At 44.3% G+C, this 23898-nt stretch overlaps 1 protein-coding gene across 1 annotated transcript in view; it reads left to right on the top strand.

The window, feature by feature from the left end:
• The window catches only part of LOC133402590 (paired box protein Pax-6-like), a 49996-nt gene that overhangs the window by 1424 nt on the left and 24674 nt on the right, over positions 1-23898 (top strand). Inside the window, 2 exon segments of the mRNA XM_061676492.1 lie at positions 2521-2574; positions 4791-4814. Coding sequence (XP_061532476.1) covers positions 2521-2574; positions 4791-4814 — 78 coding nt within the window.

The raw sequence follows: 23898 nt of genomic DNA, 5'->3' as shown, positions 1-23898 counted from the left end.
TCCTTTGTGTATGATTTTTTTTTTTAATTTTAATTTTTAATTTTTTGTTTAGATCAGCTGGTGTTGCGGGTAGTGAAAGTATTCGGCCTCCGTATGAAACCGAGGCCTACCCCTGCTCGTTATTCTCTCGCGAATCCTTTTTGAACACTGAAAACAAATACACACGGCTTGCATGTGGCGCAAGTGTCCCCTCTGCCCCTCGCCTCCATATCAAACGTTGCTATTTGTAGCGCGCATTATGCCAGCCGCGCAGGTCCAACTAGGCTCCCCGCCGCGCTTTTGTACTGCAGGGTTTTTTTTTTTTTTTTTTTTTTTTTTTTTAACGAGCCGCAACTAACGAAGCAAACGCAATGCAATCCCGCGCAGGCACAAAAAGCGGCCGCGGAGCGACCGGTTCCCCCCGGGGCTCTTTGTCCCCCTTTCACAGGGGTGCAAGGTGCCGCGCCGGAGGGACCAGGTGTCCCGAGTGTCGGCCTGCGCGTGCGCGCGCGCGCGCGCGCGGAGCTGCAAGAAAAGACCAGCATCCAAGTCCTTGAAGTCATTGTCAAAGCAGGCAGAAAGGTTTCGCGGACGCGTCACGTCATCAGGTAGCACATGTCGCGACAAAACCCTTTCAGTGCGATGCCGCAAATCAAATCAAGCTTCGATTGCGAATATTTCACGGGTTCCCTTGCGATGCTTTGACAACATGATGATACATTTTGATCACTATTAAGTTGAGACTCGTTGTGTTTATTATTATCACATGCAAGAAGCGTTTCAAACAAACAAACAAACAAATGCAGCTTTTATTTGTCGTCCGAAACGTTCCTTTGCTTACTTCAAATGATGTCGCGGTGGGTTGGAGTATTTCTGGTGCGATCTCAGCGGAGGGGGGGGCAAATAAATAAAGAAAAGATGGCATAATTGACTAAACAACCTTTGAAAAGTCATTTTCAATTTCTCGGTGATCACATCAATTGTGAATGTGGTTGCATTCTTCAATTCAATCGAAAATGCAACTTTGTTGGACGTTCACTGGTGCGCATTCATTTTTGCAATACTAAATACTATATATATATATATATATATATATATATATATATATATATATATATGTGTGTGTGTGTGTGTGTATATTGTGTGTGTGCGCGCATGGACTAATCTCAGTGGCCCACATTTGTGGAAGTATTTAGAGTAAGTAACATTTTAGAGGAGTCAAAATAGATTTGTGAAATAAAAGGTGAACAGTACTCATTTATGTTGAGCCCTGTATATGTAGAACGTACATATATTCACATTCAGAAAGATTATTCAGAATATTTAAAAACATTTAAAAGATGGGAAAAATGGCATTGCTTTTTTTTTTTGTACAGTTTGAAGTTGTTTGCCCTCCTTTCCGCAAATCTCACGTTGCCCTATGCAGCAATGTTACGCAACCTTTTTTTTTTCTTCTTTTTTTTGTGCCAAGGAACATTTTGACATTACAAAAAAAAATCTTAAAGTACACCATTAACTATTTAAAAAAAAAAATTATTATTATTATTATTATTATCCATCCATCCATTTTCTGTACCACTTATTCTTATTCTTATTCTTATTCTTATTCTTATTCTTTTTAAATCATCCCACTGGCACGGCACAGGGGGTCACACGAACGATCAGGGCTAGGGGGTGGTCTCAAAGTGGCCACTTCACGAATGGATAATAATAATAATAATAATAATAATAATAATAATCCATCCTATCCCAGCTATCCTCTGGGAGGAGGACCAGTCGTCCACCGTGCATTATTATGATTATGATTAGGATTATTATTATCAATGGAAGAGCATTTTATTGTTCTGCCTGTCACTACACATCAATGGCATAGAGAGTTGAACAAAGATGCATTAGTTGAAGTAAATCAAAAAAGTTCAGACCAATGAACTGAAATTGGATCATTTCCAACAGCAGATTAATATTTCCTGGCTCACCAGATTGGAATCACTTCACCAATGTATGTTACTTAAGATATAATGTCTGTGATTTAATTCCAACTAATAATTCATGTTTATTATTTATGTTTTATCTCACGATAACAAAAATAATGAATATTTTAACTTTTCAAACTACTTTGACTATTAGGACATTACCGGTGGCCAAATGTTTCCTTTTCGGATCCATTATTTTCTCTTGGTGACACGGAGGATACAAAAATGACAGTGTGTGCTTCAGTTCTCTAACTTGTGCTCACATTTAAATGAATAAATACATTTGTATCTGATTAATAATCATGAGTTTGTAACACTCAACAATTTATAACATTGTCAATTCAAAATATGTGAATTACAAAGCCTCTTGCTAATTATTGTTTTGCTATAATTTATTCCTCTTCCTTCTCTTCCAATAAATTTGATCGACGCTGACCAGAATTTGATGCTCAACAGTTTCCACGTTTGATTTGATCATTAATCAATGTGAATGCCTAAGAGGAGTTGTACATGACAATACACAAGATGTCCATGTTAACATAATTAAATATGTTATCTTTTTGGACAGATTACAGAAGTCAAACAAGCTGGGAGACCGGAGTTGCCTCCATGATGCAAACCAGTGAGTTTATTGATATTACCATTGCTTCCTTTGTATCGATTGTAAACCAATCATCACTTCAAACCTCATGTTGAGAAGTTGGACCCAAATGTTACGCATTGATCAGATAATCCGGTGTCAACCTGAAATGCTGAATTCAGTTTTTAACGCACACAATTTCGCTGCGATTGGCATTTTGTATGTGTAAATTACATGGCCATTTACAATCCCAATTCCAATGAAGTTGGGACGTTGTGGTAAACATAAATAAAAACAGAATACAATGATTTGCAAATCATGTTCGACCTATATTTAATTGAATACGCTACAAAGAAAATATATTTATTGTTCAAACTGCTAAACTTTATTGTTTTTAGCAAATAATCATTAACTTGGAATTTTATGGCTGCAACACATTCCAAAAAAGCTGGGACAGGGTCATGTTTACCACTGTGTTACATCACCTTATCTTTTAACAACATTCAATAAAGGTTTGGGAACTGAGGACACTAATTGTTGAAGCTTTGTAGGATGAATTCTTTCCCATTCTTGCTTGATGTACAGCTTCAGCTGTTCAACAGTCCGGGGTCTCCGTTGTCGTATTTTACACTTCATAATGCGCCTCACATTTTCAATGGGAGACAGGTCTGGACTGCAGGCAGGCCAGTCCAGTACCCGCACTCTTTTACTACAAAGCCACGCTGTTGTAACACGTGCAGAATGCGGTTTGGCATTGTCTCGCTGAAATTAGCAGGGGCGTCCGTGAAAAAGACGTTGCTTGGATGGCAGCATATGCTTCTCCAAAACCTGTACGTACCTTTCAGCATGAATGGTGCCTTCACAGATGTGTAAGTTACCCAAGCCATTGGCACTAACACAGCCCCATACAATCAGAGATGCTGGCTTTTGAACTTTGCATCCATAACAGTCTGGATGGTTCTTTTCCTCTTTGGCCCGAAGGACACGAAGTCCACAATTTCCAAAAACAATTTGAAATGTGCACTTGTCGGACCACAGAACACTTTTCCACTTTGCGTCAGTCCATCTTAGATGAGCTCGGGCCCAGAGAAGCCAGCGGCATTGCTGGGTGTTGTTGATAAATGGCTTTTGCTTTGCATAGTAGTGTTTCAAGTTGCACTTATGGATGTAGCGCCGAACTGTATTTACTGACATTGGTTTTCTGAAGTGTAGCTGAGCCCATTTTGTGATATCCTTTACACAATGGTGTCGGTTTTTGATGCCGTGCCGCCTGAGGGATCGAAGGTCACGGCCATTCAATGTTGGTTTTCGGCCTTGCCGCTTACATGCAGTGATTTCTCCAGATTCTCTGAACCTTTTGATGATATTATGGACCGTAGATGATGAAATACCTAAATTCCTTGCAATTGTACATTGAGGAACATTGTCCTTAAACTGTTGGACTATTTTCTCACGCACTTGTTCACAAAGAGGTGAACCTCGCCCCATCTTTGCTTGTGAATGACTGAGCAATTCAGGGAAGCTCCTTTTATACCCAATCATGGCACCCAACTGTTCCCAATTAGACTGTTCACCTGTGGGATGTTCCAAACAGGTGTTTGATGCGCATTCCTCAACTTTCTCAGTCTTTTCTCCCAACTGTCCCAGCTTTTTTGGAACGTGTTGGAGCCATAAAATTCTAAGCTTATGATTATTTGCTAAAAACCATTAAATTTGATCAGTTTCAACATTAAATATCTTGTCTTTGTAGTGTATTCAATTAAATATAGGTTGAACATGATTTACAAATCATTGTATTCTGTTTTTATTTATGTTTAACATAACATCCCAACTTCATTGGAATTGGGGTTTGTATTATTATTATTGTTAAAATTTACTGTATGATGAGATGCTTTATGAGTTACTATAACAGCTTTAAAATTGTCACTGGCACGTAATGAAGGTAAAAAGGTTCTGAGCAGCCACTCATTCATCCATTTTAGTGGTCTCCAATATTGACTACATTGGTGCGAGTTACTGTACAATGATGTAAATACTATAGCCATTGACAAAAATGTTTGTTGTTCCGTTGTGCTTTTTCAAATTTTTACTCCACATAAAACGTCCGCTACGACTTCAGTCAACTTTTCAGTAAATGGCTACACTGAAAGTCAGTGACTGACTAACTGACTAACTTACTTTGTAATTCTTACTTTGGCTATTTGGGTTTTATGATGAATACCACCTGATTTCTGTCTTCTTTCTTACTGCCGGACAAGAGGTCCATGCTGTCTGCAGTGAAGGTGTGTGGATTTACATCTTTTTACATCTTCATCCCTTCAGTAATCAGTATAAATTACACGGTGCAACTGCACATGTTCATAGGAAATATGACTGAAAAAGGAACAATTCTTGTCCTTTGAGCGGAAATTCCATGTTTCATTTTGTTATCTGGTACGTAGCAATATATTTTTGTTGGAATTTTGTTATGGATAACTTTGACCCCGTTCTTTTGAATATACAGGGTTGTATTGGTAGGTGGCGCGGTGGTTAGCACATCTGGCTCACAGTTCTGAAGACCGTGGTTCAAGTCCCGGCCCCGCCTGTGTGGAGTTTGCATGTTCTCCCCGTGCCTGCATGGATTTTCTCCGGGCACTCCGGCTTCCTCCCGCATTCCAAAAACATGCATTAGGTTAATTGAAGACTCTAAATTGCCCGTAGGTGTGAATGTGAGTGCGAATGGTTGTTTGTTTATATGTGCCCTGCGATTGGCTGGCAACCAGTTCAGGGTGTACCCGGCCTCCTGCCCGATGATAGCTGGGATAGGCTCCAGCACGCCCGCGACCCGCGTGAGGAGAAGCGGTACAGAAAATGGATGGATGGATGTTGCATTGGTTTGCAATGCTGGCTCACAGTGTGCAAGTATGAGATTTTTAGCTCTCTCTGTGCTTGTGTGAGTTATCTCAGGGTACTCCAGCTTCTTAAATAAAAAAAAAAAAACATGTATCTTATGTTTATTAAAAAACCCGTAAACTGTATGGTGTAAATGCAAGTTTGAATGGTTGTCTCACGTACAGTATGCATGGCCAGAAATACACACACATACAAGCAGTATCTCAATGAGTGTTTTTTTGTAAGAAGATGCACGTGAATGGACAACCTAAAGCAACGTTGGTATCTTGCACAGGGACTGCTTTGTAATGCTTTTCTGCATCAGCAAGTCATAATAATTTTTTGGGGTTTCTTGAACTGCCCACTCTCTGCTCCTCCCTTAAAGAATAAACAAAATGCCTGACCTATTGTTCCTTCCTTCCTTGGAATTTGATTCGTTTTCTTCTGTATGATTTCGACTACACCCTGCGACTGACTGGCAATCAGTTCAGGGTGTAGTCTGCCTTGCGTCCGAAGTAAGCTAGGATAGGCCACCCTGAATAGGATGAGCCGTGTAGAGATTGGATGGATGGATAATTTAGACGAAACATACTGTATGTTTAAAAACATTTAATTATAGACAATTGTGGACAAAATTATTAGACCACCCTTGTTTGTTCAGTTTCTTGTTCATTTTAATAAATAAGGAAACCCATCAACATTGGAATTGGAGGACATTTCGCATTCGGATGGTAGCAGAAAGATTCCAGCTGGGAGGTATGTGTTGATACGGGGCGAGGCCCTTCAGTGCTTTCATGTTCTCCAAATGCTATGCCTGAGCATCAATTTTTAGCTTGTTGTTATTGCCCCACTCTGTTCTCATTTTCCTGGTCTATTCCGTGGTCTTTTTGATGACGCAAATGTTTTTGCATTCATTGAAGCAGCAAGAGTTCGCGGACAACAGAAAATGTTGTGTTCTTGTAGCCTCGCTACCTCGCAAAGTACCTCGCTATAATCAGGGCTTGACATTAATGCCTGCCAACCCGCCAAATGCAGGTACAATTCAACAGCAGCGGGGAACCCTGCCACTCCCACCAGTGGCCTGCAAACTAGTTGATCGAGTGGCCGTTGGCCCCAGAAATGTTAGATCTGCTTCCGCCGTCGACGTCCAGCTATAGCGGCTATATTGTTATTTGAGCTCTAGTTTAGTTCATTGTTGTAAGACAAATGACCTGATGCATGTTTTGATTATTGGTTTTTCCCCCCCCTCACTTTTTAATGCTTACGTCTGCATTTACTTTTTGAGCCGTTTGCAAATACCTGGTGGCTGTCAATTGAACTTTTGAATACCCAGTAAATATGATTAATTTATATTGTCAAATTTTTTTTTATGTGAATTGGTAGTGTTCCGCTTCTTGAATCATAGTTTTCTAGTTTTTTAATCTGGATTTAATCATATTCAAAATAATAATCAAACAACAAAATTTTGGCTCGGGAAAATTCTGAGCGTCTAGTAACTCTGGGATACAACGAGCCAAATAGTTCATTACAATGAATGCACTGTTGTTGTGTTGGCAAACACAAAACGTTGTTCATATTGCAAGAAACTCACTGTATATTATTCTGATTAAAAGGAAACATTCCAACTAGCCTCTGTGGATGGTAGAATTTTGAAAAATAAAAATAAAAGAGAAAACCTATTTATATATACATAAAATTATCCATCCAAGTGTCCATCCATTTTCTGCACCGCTTATCCTCACAAGGGTCGCGGGCGTGCTGGAGCCTATCCCAGCTATCATCGGGTGAGAGGCGGGGTACACCCTGAACTGGTCGCCAGCCAATCGCAGGGCAAATATAAACAAACAACCATTCACATTCACACCAAAGGGCAATTTAGAGGCTTCAATCAACCTACCACGCGTGTTTTTGGGATGTAGGAGGAAACCGGAGTACCCGTAAAAAACCCATGCAGGCACGGGGAGAACATGCAAACTTCACACATGTGGGGATGGGGATAACCAGTCCTCCGCCGTGCCGCCGACATAAAATGAATGCTTGTAAAATTTAAAGGACTGGGTAGATAAATAATCAATGATCAAAATGGATATATAGAATGTTGGAAAAGATATCTTCAAATATGTCCACTGGGAATAATTATGAAACATGTTTTAAGGAGAATGAATATAAATTGCTGTTCAACTTCAATGAGTCGATTCAATGTGAAACCTTCTGCGGTCCCAGGGGCAGGGGCTCATTTGGTCTGTGTGTGCAGCATGCTTTGCATGCATGTGGGTGTATGAGTACCCACATGCTCATATGTTTTTCAATGGGTGGTTGTTTTTTGGGGGGTGGGGATAGATAGATTCGCAAAGGGAGTGCGGCTAAATTGATGCCATATGTCTGTCTATTAATTGTATGTCCGTAAGGGAAAAGGGTTTCTCCTCTGGGAAATGATACTGTGATTAACATTTCTGCTGCAAGATGATCACACGGATAACACAATGTAAACATGGTGTGTGACGCAACAAGTCAACCACTGATTCATGGTCACAGTAGAGAGAGACTTTTTTTTGTCTCAAACACAAAACTATAAAGCATATGAGGAGCAACAATATAATACAAAATGAAAAATTAACATAATGTTGAATCAATTTAGAATTTTTATTGATTTATATGAGACAGGGACCTTGGCGATCAGTTCCCTGGCTTCAGAAGCTGATTTAAGGGATGTTGAATGTCACCTCTCTGGCAGGGAGGGAGTCCGAGCTGGTGTGTGAGGTCGACAAGTTCCGACTAGACATAGTTGGGCACGCCTCCACACACAGCTCGGGCTCTGGTACCAGTCCTCTCGAGAGGGGTTAGACTCTCTTCCACTCTGGAGTTTCCCACGGTGTGAGGTGCCAAGCAGGGGTAGGTATACTGATTGCTACCCGGCTCTGTGCCTGTGCATCGGGGTTCACCCTGGTGGACAAGAGGGTAGCCCTCCTCTGCCTTCAGGTGGGGGGGGGACGGGTCCTGACTGTTGTTTGTCCCTATGCACCAAACAGCAGTTCAGAGTACCCACTGATTTTGGAGTTCTTGGAGGGGGTGCTAAAGAGAGCTCCCGCTGGGGACGCAATCGTTTTGCTGGGGGATTTCAATGCTCACGTGGGCAATAACAGTGAGACCTGGAAGGGCGTTATTGGGAGGAACGGCCCCCACCTGCCGAACCCGAGCGGTGTTCTGTTATGGAACGTCTGTGCTCATCACGGATTGTCCATAACGAACACCATGTTCAAGCATAAGGGTGTCCATATTTACACTTGGCACCAGGACATCCTTGCTGATCGACTTTGTGGTCGTCATCAGACTTGCGGCCGAATGTCTTCGACACTCGGGTGAAGAGTGGGGCGGAGCTGTCAACTGATCACCACCTTTTATCAGTGCGTTGGCTCCAATGGTGGGGGAAGATGCCGCTCCGACCTGGCACGCCCAAACGTATTCTGGGGGTCTGCTGGGAACTTCTGGCAGAATCCCCTGACAGAAGGAGTTTCAACCCCCACTTCTGGCAGAACTTTACCCACGTCCTGGGGGAGGTGGGGACTTTGAGTCTGAGTAGACCATTGCTGAGGCGGCCTTCCGGAGCTGTGGCTGTAAGGAGGTTGGTACCTGTCGTGGCGGCAACCCCCGAATCCATTGGTGGACACCAGCGGTGAGGGGCAGAAGGCTTTGAGGAAATTCTGGTCCACCATCCGGTGTCTCAGGAGGGGGAAGCGGTGCACCATCAACACTTCGTATAGTGGGGATGGGGCGCTGCTGACTTCGCCTCTGGACATTGTGAGTCGGTAGGGAGAATATTTCAAAGACCTCCTCAATTCCACTGACACGCCTTCCCATGAGGGAGCAGAGTCTGAGATCTCTGAGGCCGGCTCTCCTATCACCGGGGTTAAGGTCACCGAGGTGGAAAAAAGCTCCTTGGTGCAAGGACCCGGGGGTGGACGAGATTTGCCTGGAGTTCATAATGGCTCTGGATGTTGTGGGGCTGTCCTGGTTGACACGCCTCTGCAACATTGCGTGGACATCGGGGACAGTGCCTCTGGATTGGCAGACGGGGTGGTGGGCCCCCTTTTTAAGAAGGGGGACCGGAGGGTGTGTTCCAACTACAGGGGGATCACACTCCTCAGCCTCCCTGGCAAGGTCTATTCAGGGGTGCTGGAGAGGAGGGTCTGTCGGGAAGTTGAATCCCAGATTCAGGAGGAGCAGTGTGGTTTTCGTCCTGGCCGTGGAACAGTGGACCAGCTCTACACCCTTAGCAGGGTCCTCGAGGGTGCATGGGAGTTCGCCCAACCAACTCTACATGTGTTTTGTGGACTTGGAGAAGGCGTTCGACCGTGTCCCTCGGGTGGTCCTGTGGGGGGTGCTTCAAGAGTATGGGGTACCGAACCCCCTGATACGGGCTGTTTGGTCCCTGTACGACCGGAGTCAGAGTTTGGTCCGCATATCCGGCAGTAAGTCGGACTCGTTTCCGGTGAGGGTTGGACTCCGCCAAGCCTGCCCTTTGTCACCCATTCTGTTCATAACTTTTATGGACAGAATTTCTAGGCGCAGCCGAGGTTTCGAGGGGGTCCGGTTTGGTGGCCTCAGTATTGCATCTCTGCTTTTTGCAGATGATGTGGTTCTGTTGGCTTCATCAAGCCGTGACCTCCAACTCTCATTGGAGCAGTTTGCAGAGTGTGAAGTGGCTGGGATGAGAATCAGCACCTCCAAATCTGAGACCATGGTCCTCATTCGGAAAAGGGTGGCGTGCCCTCTCCAGGTCGGGGATGAGATCCTGCCCCAAGTGGAGGAGTTCAAGTATCTTGGGGTCTTGGGGGAGTTCATGTATCTTAGGGTCTTATTCACGAGTGAGGGAAGAATGGAACGGGAGATGGACAAACGGATCGGTGCAGCGTCTGCAGTGATGCGGACTTTGTATCGATCCGTTGTGGTAAAGAAGTAGCTAAGCTGAAAGGCGAAGCTCTCGATTTACCGGTCGATCTATGTTCCTACCCACACCTATGGTCACGAGCTGTGGGTCGTGACCGAAAGAACGAGATCCCGGATACAAGCGGCCGAAATGAGTTTCCTCCGCAGGGTGTCCGGGCTCTCCCTTAGAGATAGGGTGAGAAGCTCGGTTATCCGGGAGGATCTCAGAGTAGAGCCGTTGCTCCTTCACATCGAGAGGAGCCAGATGAGGTGGCTGGGGCATCTGATTCAGATGCCTCCTGTACGCCTCCCCGGTGAGGTGTTCCGGGCACGTCCCACCGGGAGGAGACCCCGGGGATGACCCAGGACACGCTGGAGAGACGACGTCTCTCGGCAGGCCTGGGAACGCCTCGGGATCCCCCCGGAAGAGATGGATGAAGTGGCTGGGGAAAGAGAAGTCTGGGCGTCCCTGCTAAAGCTACTGCCCCCGCGACCCGACCTCGTATAAGCGGTAGAAGATGGATGGATGGATGGGTGGATGGAAAAAAATCCTCCACAGTTTATACAAAAATGTAATTAGAATCGTCAGACAAAATGTTGTAAATCATGAAACTAAATTTTGGAAACCTAGCAGTAAAGATATTTTGACATTAAAAATGTGAAAAATATTACTTTAAAATTCTTTTTTTCCCCTTACAAACATTTATGACCTTTTGATGGATTACAACTGCCAGTAATTCAAATTCTCATATCAGTAAAATTAATTGACTTTCAAAAGGAAATTCAGTGGCCCGTGATATTGTCATGTCAATACTGATCAAATTTTATGAAAATGACCCATATAGCCGGCACGGTAGACGACAGGTTAATACATCTGCCTCACAGTTCTGGGGACTGGGGTTCAAATCCCGGCCTCGCTTGTGTGGAGCGTGCATGTTTTCCCCGTGCCTGCGTGGGTTTTCTTTGGGCGCTCCGGTATCCTCCCACATCCCAAAAACATGTGTGGTAGGTTGATTGAAGACTCCAAATTGCCCGTAGGTGGGAATGTGAGTGCGAATGGTTGTTTGTTTCTATGTGGCCTGCCATTGGCTGGGCAGGGTGTACGCCGGCTCCCGCCCGAAGATAGCGGTGAGGATAAGCGGTAAAGAAAATGGATGGATGGAAGACCCATATACATGACACACTGAATTATATATTAAAAGGTTTTTGACATTTGTAATGACTGGATAAAAACAATGATAGTATCCTGATTTTATGATTTCCATGCCGGCATTGTGGCTTCAACCCTCAGTGAAGGTGTGCATGTGAGTGTATGCACAGTTTGTGTGTTCTGGCTGATGATGTGTGATATATTAATACCCTTTGAAGAGCTCCATAAATCTGCAATACGCTTTCCGCCACTAAGCCATTAACAGACAATAGACAATTGATTAATTGTACAGTAAATCCCTACTTAACCTGCCCTGTGTCACAGCACAATTCCACACTGTGTTGTCAAGTGGCAAACAGAGCATTAAGCTTCATCCATTGATGTCCCCTTCCTGTTTTGGATCAGAATTCAACTCAATAATGGATGCTATACTCACCAAGGGGGGAAAACCAATGGACAAAAGGCTATAGTTACGTGGCAATTTAACAGTGATGTGCAGTGAAGGCCTTCTAAGCCTTCTCTGCTGGCCTAAACACCATCACCACTGACATTTATGTTTCAAATTAAATTAAATTATTATTATTATTATCCATCCATCCATTTTCTGTACCGCTTTATCCTCACAAGGGTTGCGGGCATACTGGAGCCGATCTTAGCTATTGTCGGGCGCCGGCGTACACCCCGAACTGGTCGCCAGCCAATCGCAGGGCAACCATTCGTGCTCACATTTACACCTAAGGGCAATTTAGAGTCTTCAATCAACCGACTGGTTAGAGCATCTGCCTCACAGTTCTGAGGACCCGGGTTCAAACCCCGGTCCCGCCTGTGTGGAGTTTGCATGTTCCCCCCGTGCCTGCGTGGGTTTTCTCCGGGCACTGCGGTTTCCTCCCACATCCCAAAAACATGCATGGTAGGTTAATTGACAACTCTAAATGGCCCGTAGGTGTGAATGTGAGTTCAGGGTGTACCCCGCCTCCTGCCCGATGATAGCTGGGATAGGCTCCAGCACGCCGGCGACCCTCGTGAGGAGAAGTGTGCTCAGAAAATGGATGGATGGATGGATTTGCCATGTGCCCTGTGGCGTGACAATTTTGTTGAATTTGTTCGGGGCACATGCAGACAATATACAAGCTCTGTGGACATGTACGGTGAATGTCATACTGTATGTGATTCATTCAGAAATATGTGGACAGCTCCCATCACACCCTCCGACTCATTGTAGAAATCAATTCATTAAGGTCATTATTATTATTATTAGCATAAATAATATATATTTTTAAATCATCCCACTGGCACGCCACAGTGGGTCACAAGAATGATCGAGGCTAGGGGCTGGTCTCAAAGTGCCCACTTCATGGATGAATAGTAATCAGAATCAGAATCGTCTTTATTTGCCAAGTGTGTCCAAAATAATAATAATAATAATAATCCATCCATTTTCTGTACCGCTTATCCTCACTAGGGTCGCGGGCTTGCTGGAGCCTATGCCAGCTATCTTCGGGCTCCACCCGGAACTGGTCACCAGCCAATCGCAGGGCACATATAAACAAACAACCATTCACTCTCACATTGACACCTACGGGCAATTTAGAGTCTTCAACAACCTACCACGAATGTTTTTTTTTGGGATGTGGGAGGAAACCGGAGCGCCCGTAGAAAAGCCACGCATGCACGGGGAGAACATGCAAACTCCACACAGACGAGGCCGGGATTCGAACCCCGGTCCTCAGAACTGTGAGGCAGATGTGCTAACCAGTCGTTCACCGTGCCGCCTTATTATTAGCCCGTGTCACAATTGGGGCACACATGACAAACACTGAGCCAAACTGAGCCAACCATGCTCAAGAAGAGTGAGACAGAAAACAACAGCTATACGAACCGAGTCCAGTGAACCAGCGAGAAACAAGAACTGCACTGAATGTAGCTAAACGTCTATGCTGGCAGTCAATCATCATTGGTGATTTTCGGTCCCCACACCACGAGAGGTGCCAACGATTGACAGTGGAAACTGATCTATCTCCCCAAGATATGATGAATCCAAATGTCCAACATGCACGCACGCGCACACGCTCGCACGCACATTTGCATGCACACATGCATGCGTGCACACACCACACACACACACATATACACTGAACAAAAATATAAACGCAACACTTGTTTTTGTTCCCATTTTTCGTGAGCTGGACTCCAAGATCTACAACTTTTTCTACATACACAAAAAGCCATTTCCCTCAAATATTGTTCACAAATCTGTCTAAATCTGTGATAGTGAGCATTTCTCCTTTGTTAAAATAATCCATGCCACCTCACAAGTGTAGCATATCGAGATGCTGATTAGACAACATGGTTATTGCACAGGTGTGCCATAGGCCACCCTGAAATGTGCAGTTTTATCACACAGCACAATGCCACAGTTGTCGCAAGTTCTGAGGGAGCGTGCAGTTCTTGCATGGGCAGCATACTCCCCGGACATGTTACCCATTGAGCATGTTCGGGATGCTCTGGATCGGCGTAGACGACAGCGTGTTCCAGTTCCTGCCAATATGCAGCAACTTCGCACAGCCATTGAAGAGGAGTGGGCCAACATTCCGCAGGCCACAACCAACAACCTGATCAACTCTATGCCAAGGAGATGTGTTACACTGCGTGAGGAAAATGGTGGTAACACCAGATACTGACTGGGTTTCTGACCCCCCCCCCCATACCCCCACAATAAAGTAAAACTGCACGTTTCAGAGTGGCCTTTTATTGTGTCCAGCCTAAGGCACAGCTGTGCAATAATCATGCTGTTTAATCAACATCTCGATATGCCACACCTGTGAGGTGGGATGGATTATCTCGACAAAGGAGAAATGCTCACGAACACAGATTTCGACAGATTTGTGAACAATATTTCAGGGAAATGGCCCTTCGTGTGTGTAGAAAATGTAGATCTTGGAGTCCAGCTCACGTAAAATGGGAGCAAAAACAAGTGTTGCGTTTATATTTTTGTTCAGTGTGTGTGTATATATATATATATATATATATATATATATATATATATATATATATATATATATATATATATATATTAGTTATCTCATGGGGTCCATTTTTTGTTCCTGACATTTTGAATTAGGATGAGGTCCATCCTTTCTGAATGGTTTAGAGACCTCGTTTTAACTGCTAAAAGCATGTTGTTGTTTTTTTCTCTTAAGATGAAAATCCATCCATCCATTTTCTGCACCGCTCATGCTCACAAGGGTCGCATGCTGGACCCTATCCCAGCTATCTTCGGGCGAGAGGCGGGGTACACCCTGAACTGGTCGCCAGCCCATCGCAATAATAATAATAATAATAATAATAATTACAATAATAGGAATTATAATAAGAATAATAATAATAAGAATAATGATATTAATCATGATAATACACGGCACGGTGGCCGACTGGTAAGAGCGTCTGGTCGCCAGCCAATCGCAGGGCACACAGACCTAAACAACCATTCACACTCACATTTACACTTACTGGCAATTTATTGTCTTCAATCAACCTAGCATACATATTTTGGGGATGTGGGAGGAAACCGGACTACCCGAAGAAAAGGGAGAAACTGGGAGAAAATGCAAACTCCACACAGGCGAGGCTGAGATTCGAACCCTCGTCCTCAGAAATCACTTCCAATATTAAAACGCGTGACATAAAAACATTTCCTGAAATTGTGATGCCCATGGCGACCGGCCATTACAGTATATGTAACATCATTGTTAGATAGATCTCACTTGCCTGAGCATTAGCGCAACGAAGCAGTAAACAGCTCACATTGACAAGGCTAATTTGTCTTTAACACACAGCAACTTCATAGTCAATATATTTGTATATAAACTCATAACTGGTAAAATATCAATATTTGATGTATTACAAAAAGCAGCTTTACCTGGACATGAGAGATGTCAGCTCTACCTCAGAATAATGTTATCTTCAGTCTAGCTTTATAGATAAATAGATTAATGATGATTTACTCTGTCTTTTTACCAGATAGTCTAAATCACCAGGCAACAGCAGGTGTTTTACAGACTAGATTAGATATAGCAATAGCTGATGTTACTGAGAAAAAAATGCATGTAGACCAACAGTCCAAACTGGAGAAACAAAACACAAATTATATTTTCCACAAAATATTTATTTTAAACATTCTTTGTCTTTGCTCTTTAACATAACGTGAGCAGGTCTGGCTTGTGCTTGTCTGAAACAAAATGGAGCGAGCGCATTCACTGCAAAAACATGAAATCTTACAAGTGAATTTATCTTGTTTTTAGTGAAAACATCTGACTGTACTTATTTTAAGACTGTTTTGAATTTTCTTTCAAAATATTAAGATACAAGATCTTATTTTAAGAATCTTAATATCAAGTCGAATACTGGCATTTTTTTTCTTTTTTGTCCCTAAAGTAAGTAAAATAAATCTGCCAATTGAACTAGTGTGAATTTAGTTGATAAATTTCAGTCAAAACTGTCTTTAAAAAAGCACAATAAGATGTTTTCACTAGAAATAGGACAAATTCCCGAGATAGGATTTTGCGTTTTTGCAGTGGTCAAAGGGATAATTCTGAGTCTGTGGGTGATAGGACATTACGACAGAGACCAGAAGAAGCAAAGAGAAAGGTAGGAATCCTTTCATGATGTCTCACTGAGAAGAACAATCTGAAACTGGAAACGGACGAAGCAGGAACCGCTACTGGATGACTAGTGAAATTCAACAGTTTCCTCAAAACGACAAATACTGCCCACTGTTCAAAATAATAAGGAATCCTCCAACTGCCTCCGCCCTTGCACTTTCCCACTGAATGGTTGTTCAGTTGCAATTCTTTATATAAGACTTAACTGCGCTCCAGCTTCGATTCAGCAGGTCATCCAATGAAGTTGATATGCAGGCGTCACAGTTTGCGTTCCCTGGTACTTTTCCAGATAACATGAAATCACATAACGTTTTTCAACTGCACAGACTTACTTCTCTTACAGACCAGGTTCTTCTCTTTGAGGGTTCTGAAGAAAGAGAAAAAAATACATCTGCACTGGAGATCAGTCATTCATTTTATCAAGTGTGTAATTTTATCCATCAATGCCATCAAAACTACCGGTAAGTTTCCCCAACGAATGTTTTCAGACCTAATTAAATGAGATAAACCACATAGAATGCAAAAATGTGAGCACATGACATTGAAATTCAACATCTGACTACGGTAATCTGCAGCAGAATTAATATCTGTTTGCTGTTCATTATGTGCTTGATGGTGACGTTCCCACAGTTCAGATGATGTCTTAGCTGCAGTATATTCTGACAGTTTCGGGAATCGACTGGTTCCTTCAGGCCGAAGTTACTATCAAGAAACTCTCCAGACTGACAGCTTTATCAAAAGTTTTAGTGATGAAGATAAATATTTGTCAATATGGGAGAAAAAGATCAGCTTCGAGCAATTCATTTAAGTACTATTTTGTAGGGCTGCACGATATTGGAAAAACATCCAATATGCGATATGGGTCGTGAATGTTGCAATATCAATATTATTGCAATATTTAACTTTTTTTTTTTTTTTAATTATTTAAATAAATAACCACATTGTTCAGATGTGTTACTAGGGGTGTGCGAAATAGCTAGCATGGCCCTACTTGCCGCAACTGTTTGCTTTGACTATCCCGCCACCGATCGCCCATGACTTTACTTATTTAAAAACTGCACTGTATTACCAATACCAACTGCTAAACTTGTCACTGGGAATAAAATAAAAAGATTCCGCGGTCATGACCATCACATATCGACATTGCTTCAAAATTCCGAGGATGTTTGCTTGCACGCGCATGTGTAACGCTTGATCTTTTTTTTTTTTTTTTTTTTCCATTTCACTCTTTATTTGAAAAACCTAGTCATGTGGAAAGGTTTTAAAACTTTATTATTAAGCTAGTAAATCTAATTTCCCTCACAGGATGAATAAAGTATCCATCCAGCCATACTGATGGAGGGATACTTTTTTCTTTAGAAAGTAACTTTATTATTTATTAGATTTATTTATCTAACTTTATTTATATAGTAAGTAAGTACAACACAAGTACAACTACCGATAAAAAAAAGATAAGTAAATCTGCACAACACACTCAGAAAACCCTCGCCGAGTCATGTAGCAAACACGTAACATATGACAAAGCAAGTAAACGTTGGCAAGACTTAAACAACGCTACCAACTACATTTCTTGCTGTAGTGCTCTTGGCAAATTTGTGTGCTGTATAGTGACAAACTTATCTGTTTTAAAATATTTAATTAGGTTTTCATTTTGATGTGATGAATTGCTTTTGCTTTGTTTTGTTACCAAAGCTTAACTTAAATACTTAAAAACCTGACAGCCTGGACAAAAATAATGCTCTCCAATATTCTTGTACAATGTTTTGCAGAAGATGTATGAAGCGCTTTGTTCTGAAATGCTGTGTCTATCAGTTAATGTCCCGGGGAAGCAAGTAGAGATTTACACAGGTTTTGTTTTTAGGCTATTGTCAAATTATCGTTATCATAAGTTAAAATAAAAATATCGAGATGTTTTTATTTGCCCATATCACCCACCCCTACATGTTATTCATTTTAGGCACAAGTTGTTTGTTGTTTTTTGCCCTAATTCATTTCCTCCTATCCCATGTCTGCCATAATTCCTCTGCCTACTGCTGCTGAGATTCTCATTGTACGCCTGTGGGTCTGTTCTAACCAATAGGAGATGACTATCTGGGGTGGTGGATGGTGATGCACATTTAGGGACACATCTGATTGATCAAGCTCAGATAAACGGCCACACGTGCAACAAAGCATAAAGTACTATATATGTATTCATTTGTTGCACATCTTTGCACGTACCATTGTAGCGATAATATTTTTTCATATATATTGTGCAGCCCCATCCGCTTCAGAGTTCTGAGGACCAGGGTTTAAATCCAGGCCTAGCATGTGTGGAGTTTGTATGTTCTCCCCGTACATGCGTGTGTTTTCTCCGGATACTCCGGTTTCCTCCCACATCCCAAAAACATGCATACTAGCTTGATTGAGGGCCGCCGAGTATAAATAAAGTAAGTGTGCAAAAAATGATGTGCAAAACTCTTTTTTTGGGTGCCTGAACACAGCAGCATTCTTCTGAACATGTCATGATACATAAAACATTACACTTAGACTCCCAAACTATGACTTCAAACTTTTTTTCTCCATGGAAACATCTTTACAGCTATGTGTGAAAGGCTGTGTAACAGTTGCGATCTGCCTATGAGCAGAGGAACACCTTGCATGTAACACACTGCACTCGAGTTTTCCCTGAGCAGCCTTTTGCTCTGTAGTGCGCTGCATTTTTCAGGTTCACCACCCCTGGAAGATGTGCATTAGCTGTCCTGCGGACTGAGACATGGGGCACTGCTGTCACTAGATGTTGTTGCGGTTGCTTTCCAACCGGTCAAGTGCTGACATATAGGGGAGACAGGTAGTACCGAGAAGAGTTTGGGAATTGTTCAGAGAGGAGTTAGAGACAAAGGTTGTACATGGTACAGATAGAGATTGGCAATAAGATTTTGGGACCTTCCCAACATATACACGCTGGCCAAATAGGATCTTGTTCATAGCAAAACAGCGGAATTTCACTCCGGGGAGAATTGGAACTGGGCCAAACAAAGGCACTATACCCGAATCAAAGGTGACACATGGTCTCTGAAAAGTCAGCATTGTCATTGTCATGCTGCTCCAGGAAGGTTGTGGGTCCCCCTTCCCATGGGCTCACCACCTGTGGGGCCAAGGGGGTTGGGCAAGCAGCCGAACGCAGGGACCTTGTCAGTCCAATCCCCGGCTCCAAAAGCAGGCTCTAGGGATGTGGAATATCACCTCACTGGCAAGGAAAGAGCCTGAGCTGATGTGGGACATCGAGAAATTCAGGCTAGCCATAGTCGGGATCCCCTAGACACATAGCCTGGGCTCCAGTACCACTCCTCCTGAGAGGACTCTCTTAAACTTTGTAGTTGCCCATGGTGAGATGTGACGAGCAGGTTGTGGGCATACTGATTGCTCCTGGACTCACGTGGGGGTTCACCCCGGTAGATGAGAGGGTAGCCTCCCTCCGCCTTCCGGTGGGTGAGACAGGTCCTGACTGTTGTTTGTGCTAATGCACCAAGCAGCAGCTCAGAGTACCTACCCTTCTTGGAGTCCTTGGAGGGGTGCTGGAGAGCACCCCTCCTGAGGACTCCCTTGTTTTTCTGGGAGAGTTCCAACACTCAAGTGGGCAATGACAGAGAGACTTGGAAGGGTGTGATTGGGAAGAACATTCCTACCCGATCAGAACCCAAGTAGTGTTTTGTTATTAGACTTTCGTGCTTGTCACGGACTGTCCATAACAAACACCATGATGTCAAACATAAGGTGTCCATACCTGCACTTTGCACCAGGACACCCTACGCCGCAGTTCGATGATCGACATTTTGGTCGTGTGATCGGACTTGTGGCCGCATGTTTTAGACACTCGGGTGAAGAGTTGGGCGGAGCTGTCCACTGATCACCACCTGCTGGGGTGGGGTAAGATGGCAGTCCGACCTGGCAGACCCAAACATAGTGTCTGGAAGAGTCCACTTTCAGAAGGAATTTCAACCCCACCTCAGGCAGAACCTTAACCACATCCTGAGGGAGGCGGGGGACATTGAGTCTCAGTGGACCATATTCCGTGGCTGACCGGAGCTGTGGCTGTGATGGGTGCCTGTCGTGGCGGCAATCCCCGAACCCATTGGTAGACATCGATGGTAAGGGATGCTGAAGGAGGAGTCCTATCTGGCCTTTTTGGCCTGTGGGACTCCGGAAGCAGCTGATGGATACCAGCTGGCCAAGTGGAATGCAGCTTTGGTGATCACTGAGGCAAAAACTCGGGCATGGGAGGAGTTTTAGGAGGCCATGGAGAACGACTTGAGGATGTCTTTCAGGAAATTCTGCTGCACCATCCCATGTCTCAGGAGGGGGAAGCAGTGCACCGTCAACACTGTGTATAGTGCGGACGAGGTGCTGCTGATCTCAACTCAGGACTGTTGTGAGTCAATGGGATGAATACTTCGAAGACTTCCTCAATTCCACCGACACGCTTTCTTCTTTTAAGAAGCAAAGTCTGGGGACTCTGAGCCAGGTTCTTCCATCTCTGGGGTTGAAGTCACTGAGGTGGTTAAAAAGCTCCTCGGTTGCAGGTCCCCAGAGGTGGATGTTCCTAAAGGCTCTGGATGTTGTAGGGCTGTCTTGGCTGACATGCTTCTGCAACATCACATGGACAACGGGGACAGTGCCTCTGGCTTGGCAGACCGGGGGATGTATTAAGAAGGGTTCACCCTTCTTAAAAAGAGGGTGTCTTCTAGCTATAGGGGTATCACACTCCTCAGCCTCCCTGGTAAAGTTTATTTAGTGTTTCTGGAGAGGGGGGTCCGTTTGGAAGTCGAATCTCAGATTCAGGAGGAGCATGCGGTTTTCGTCCTGGCCGTGCAACCAGCCCTCCAACCTCAGCAGGGTCCTCGAGGGTCCATGAGAGTTCTCCCAATCAGACTGCATGTGCTTTGTGGACTTGGAGAAGGTGTTCGATCGTGTCCCTCGGGGGATCTTGTGGGGGGTGTTCCTGCAGTATTGAAGTACCAGAACCCTGAATAAGGGCTGTTTGGTCCCTGTATGACCAGTGGCAGAGGCTGGTTCGCATTACCAGCAGTAAGTCAGATTGGTTCCCAGTGAGGGTCAGACTGTGCCAAGGCTGTACTTTGTCACAGATAAAACCGATTTGTCACTTTCTTTTGATCTACAGGGTTGAAACTTATTACATACGGCCTACTTTCAGCCAAAGGTGGTTTGAAGTCTGTAGCCCATTGTATGGCCGAACAGTATCCCTGAATAAACTATCATTGAGATAAGGCACAAATTGTCGCTCCGCGCAGAATGCCACGGAGTTCGTGTCTTGTGATTGGTCCGTTTTAGTCACATGCTGTGATGACGTACCCAACTTTCCCCTTGGTTCCTCAATACCGCCATCCCGACTTTCAATTAGTGGCCACACATACCATCTACGCCGTCACCTTCCTGATCGATTTTGCATTATAATTAAACACATCATCTGGTCATCTAGGTCCATTTGTTCTAAGCAGGCACTGTTCCACGGTCGCCATTGTTGTTGCCTTTGTTCCTTGTTCCGGTAAGTAAAAACATCTTCCGGAATTGGCCATAAGATGCAGAGGAAACTCCACCCTGTGGTGTCCTAGCCAACACCAGCCGTAGCGACACCCCCGACTTGAAGGAGAACGGCAGCACATTTTCCAAACAGGCAAAGGCAAATTGCGCGCGGGATAGCTGCAATGACGTTAGCGCGGTCGCCGCCCGCATGAGTATAAGGAACCCTTTAGTGTTGGCAAGTCTGCCTTGTTAACGTTAATAACCCCGCAACGGGAGGCCATAGCAACACAAACGCGGGCTCCTCCTTGTTATACGGACGAGCAGCACCCCCGAATACACTTGCGAACACATTCACACTTCCTTTAGCGTCCATTCAGGCGCAACCCGTGACTTCTGGAGAGGTTTTGGGGCACTTCCTTTTGGAGTACATGGCTAAAAACTGTCACTCACAATGTGGGGGATCCCAGCTTTCAGCCAAGTAGTGAAATCTCAAGCTTGTCATCCAGCTGAGCAGCACCCCCGCATACAGTTGTGTACACATCCTCCATTTATTGTAACAGGGCAGGCACGTATGAACTTAACATGAATTTTGGGGTACTTCCTTTGCGACCACAGGGCTGAAACTCATTCCACATGACGCGGGGGAGCCCAGCTTTTAGCCAAATTGGTCACAAGTCTATAGCTTGTTATACGGCTGAAACGGAACCCCGAATGCATTCCAAGGGCCACCGCTTGGGAACGTGACGGGCTTGAGTTGCAGAACCAAGTGTCCTCAAAAGCTTTCAGGGAGATCAGGAAGGCATATGTTAAAACCAAACTTGTGCACCTTTGTCTCGGGAAGAGGCTTCGATTCAAGCGAGAATGTACAGAGCTCAATCTCGTCCCCCTATCGCTCAGTCTCCGAAACAAACAATCTCGGGTCCAAATGACTACAAGCCTGTCGCCTTGACATCTGTGGTCATGAAGTCCTTTGAACGTCTCGTGCTGGACCACCTCAAGAGCATCACAGGTCCCCTGCTGGACCCCCTGCAGTTTGCCTCCCGAGCAAACAGATCTGCGGATAATGCTGTCAACATGGGACAGTACTTCATCCTTGAACACCTCGACAGTGCAGGGACCTACGCGAGGATCCTGTTCGTGGACTTCAGCTCAGCGTTCAACACCATCATCCCCAAACTCCTCACCTCCAAGCTTCTCCAGCTCAGCGTCTCGCCTGCCATCTGCCAGTGGATTTACAGCTTCAGGTCTCAGGACCTGAAGTGGGCGATCAACATCCGCTCCGTCCTCAAAAAGGCCCAGCAGAGGATGTACTTCCTGCGGCCTCTGAGAAAGCACGGCCTGCCACAGGAGCTGCTGAGGCAGTTCTACACAGCGGTCATCGAATCAGTCCTGTGTTCTTCCATCACAGTCCTGTTTGGTGCTGCTACAGAAAAGGACAAACTCCGACTGCAACGGACAATCAAAACTGCTGAAAAGATTGTCGGTACCCCCTACCCACCCTTGAGGACTTGCACGCTGCCAGAACTAAGACAAGAGCGTGCAAAATCCTCTCTGACCCTCCACATCCCGGTCACCGGCTCTTCCAGCTCCTTCGCTCAGGTAGGTGCTACCGATCAGTGCAAACTAGAACTAGCAGACATTCCAACAGCTTCTTCCCTCTTGCAATCAACTTCTTAAACAGCTAACCTATAATTTCATTGCAACATGCCAATTTATTTTGTCTTGAGTTTGTTGTCACATTTCTGTCAGGCCAATTATACATTACTTGTGCACTCACTGTAGTAGTCTCGCCATGCTGTACTATTCGCATATCTGTTGTTGATCAATACTGGCCACTCATGACAGAGGAGCATCTGCCCCACTTGCACACTGACTGAGGAATATCTGCAACATTTGTACAATCGACATTGTCCCAGATTATCGCACTACTAGTCACTTTAAACTGCATACATGCCTTGAAGTCTCGGCACCCTTTGCACAATGGTCACTATTGCTATATTAGTCATTCAAATTGCTCTAAGTGCTAGAGGACTCTGCATCTTTTTGCACAATTGTCAAAAAAAAATGTACCAGCATTACCAGATAACTAGCAACCCTTTATTGCTCAGTGACTGTTTTTTGTCAATGTCTTTATGTCTCAAAAGTGTTCTCTGTCAATTGACTGTCTGTTGTCCTACTAGAGCGGTTCCAACTACCGGAGACAAATTTCTTGTGTGTTTTTTGGCAAATAAAGAT

Source organism: Phycodurus eques, chromosome 5 (assembly GCF_024500275.1).
Source record: "Phycodurus eques isolate BA_2022a chromosome 5, UOR_Pequ_1.1, whole genome shotgun sequence".
Taxonomy (NCBI): Eukaryota; Metazoa; Chordata; class Actinopteri; order Syngnathiformes; family Syngnathidae; genus Phycodurus; species Phycodurus eques.
This window is presented reverse-complemented; position numbering and strand designations above follow the sequence as displayed.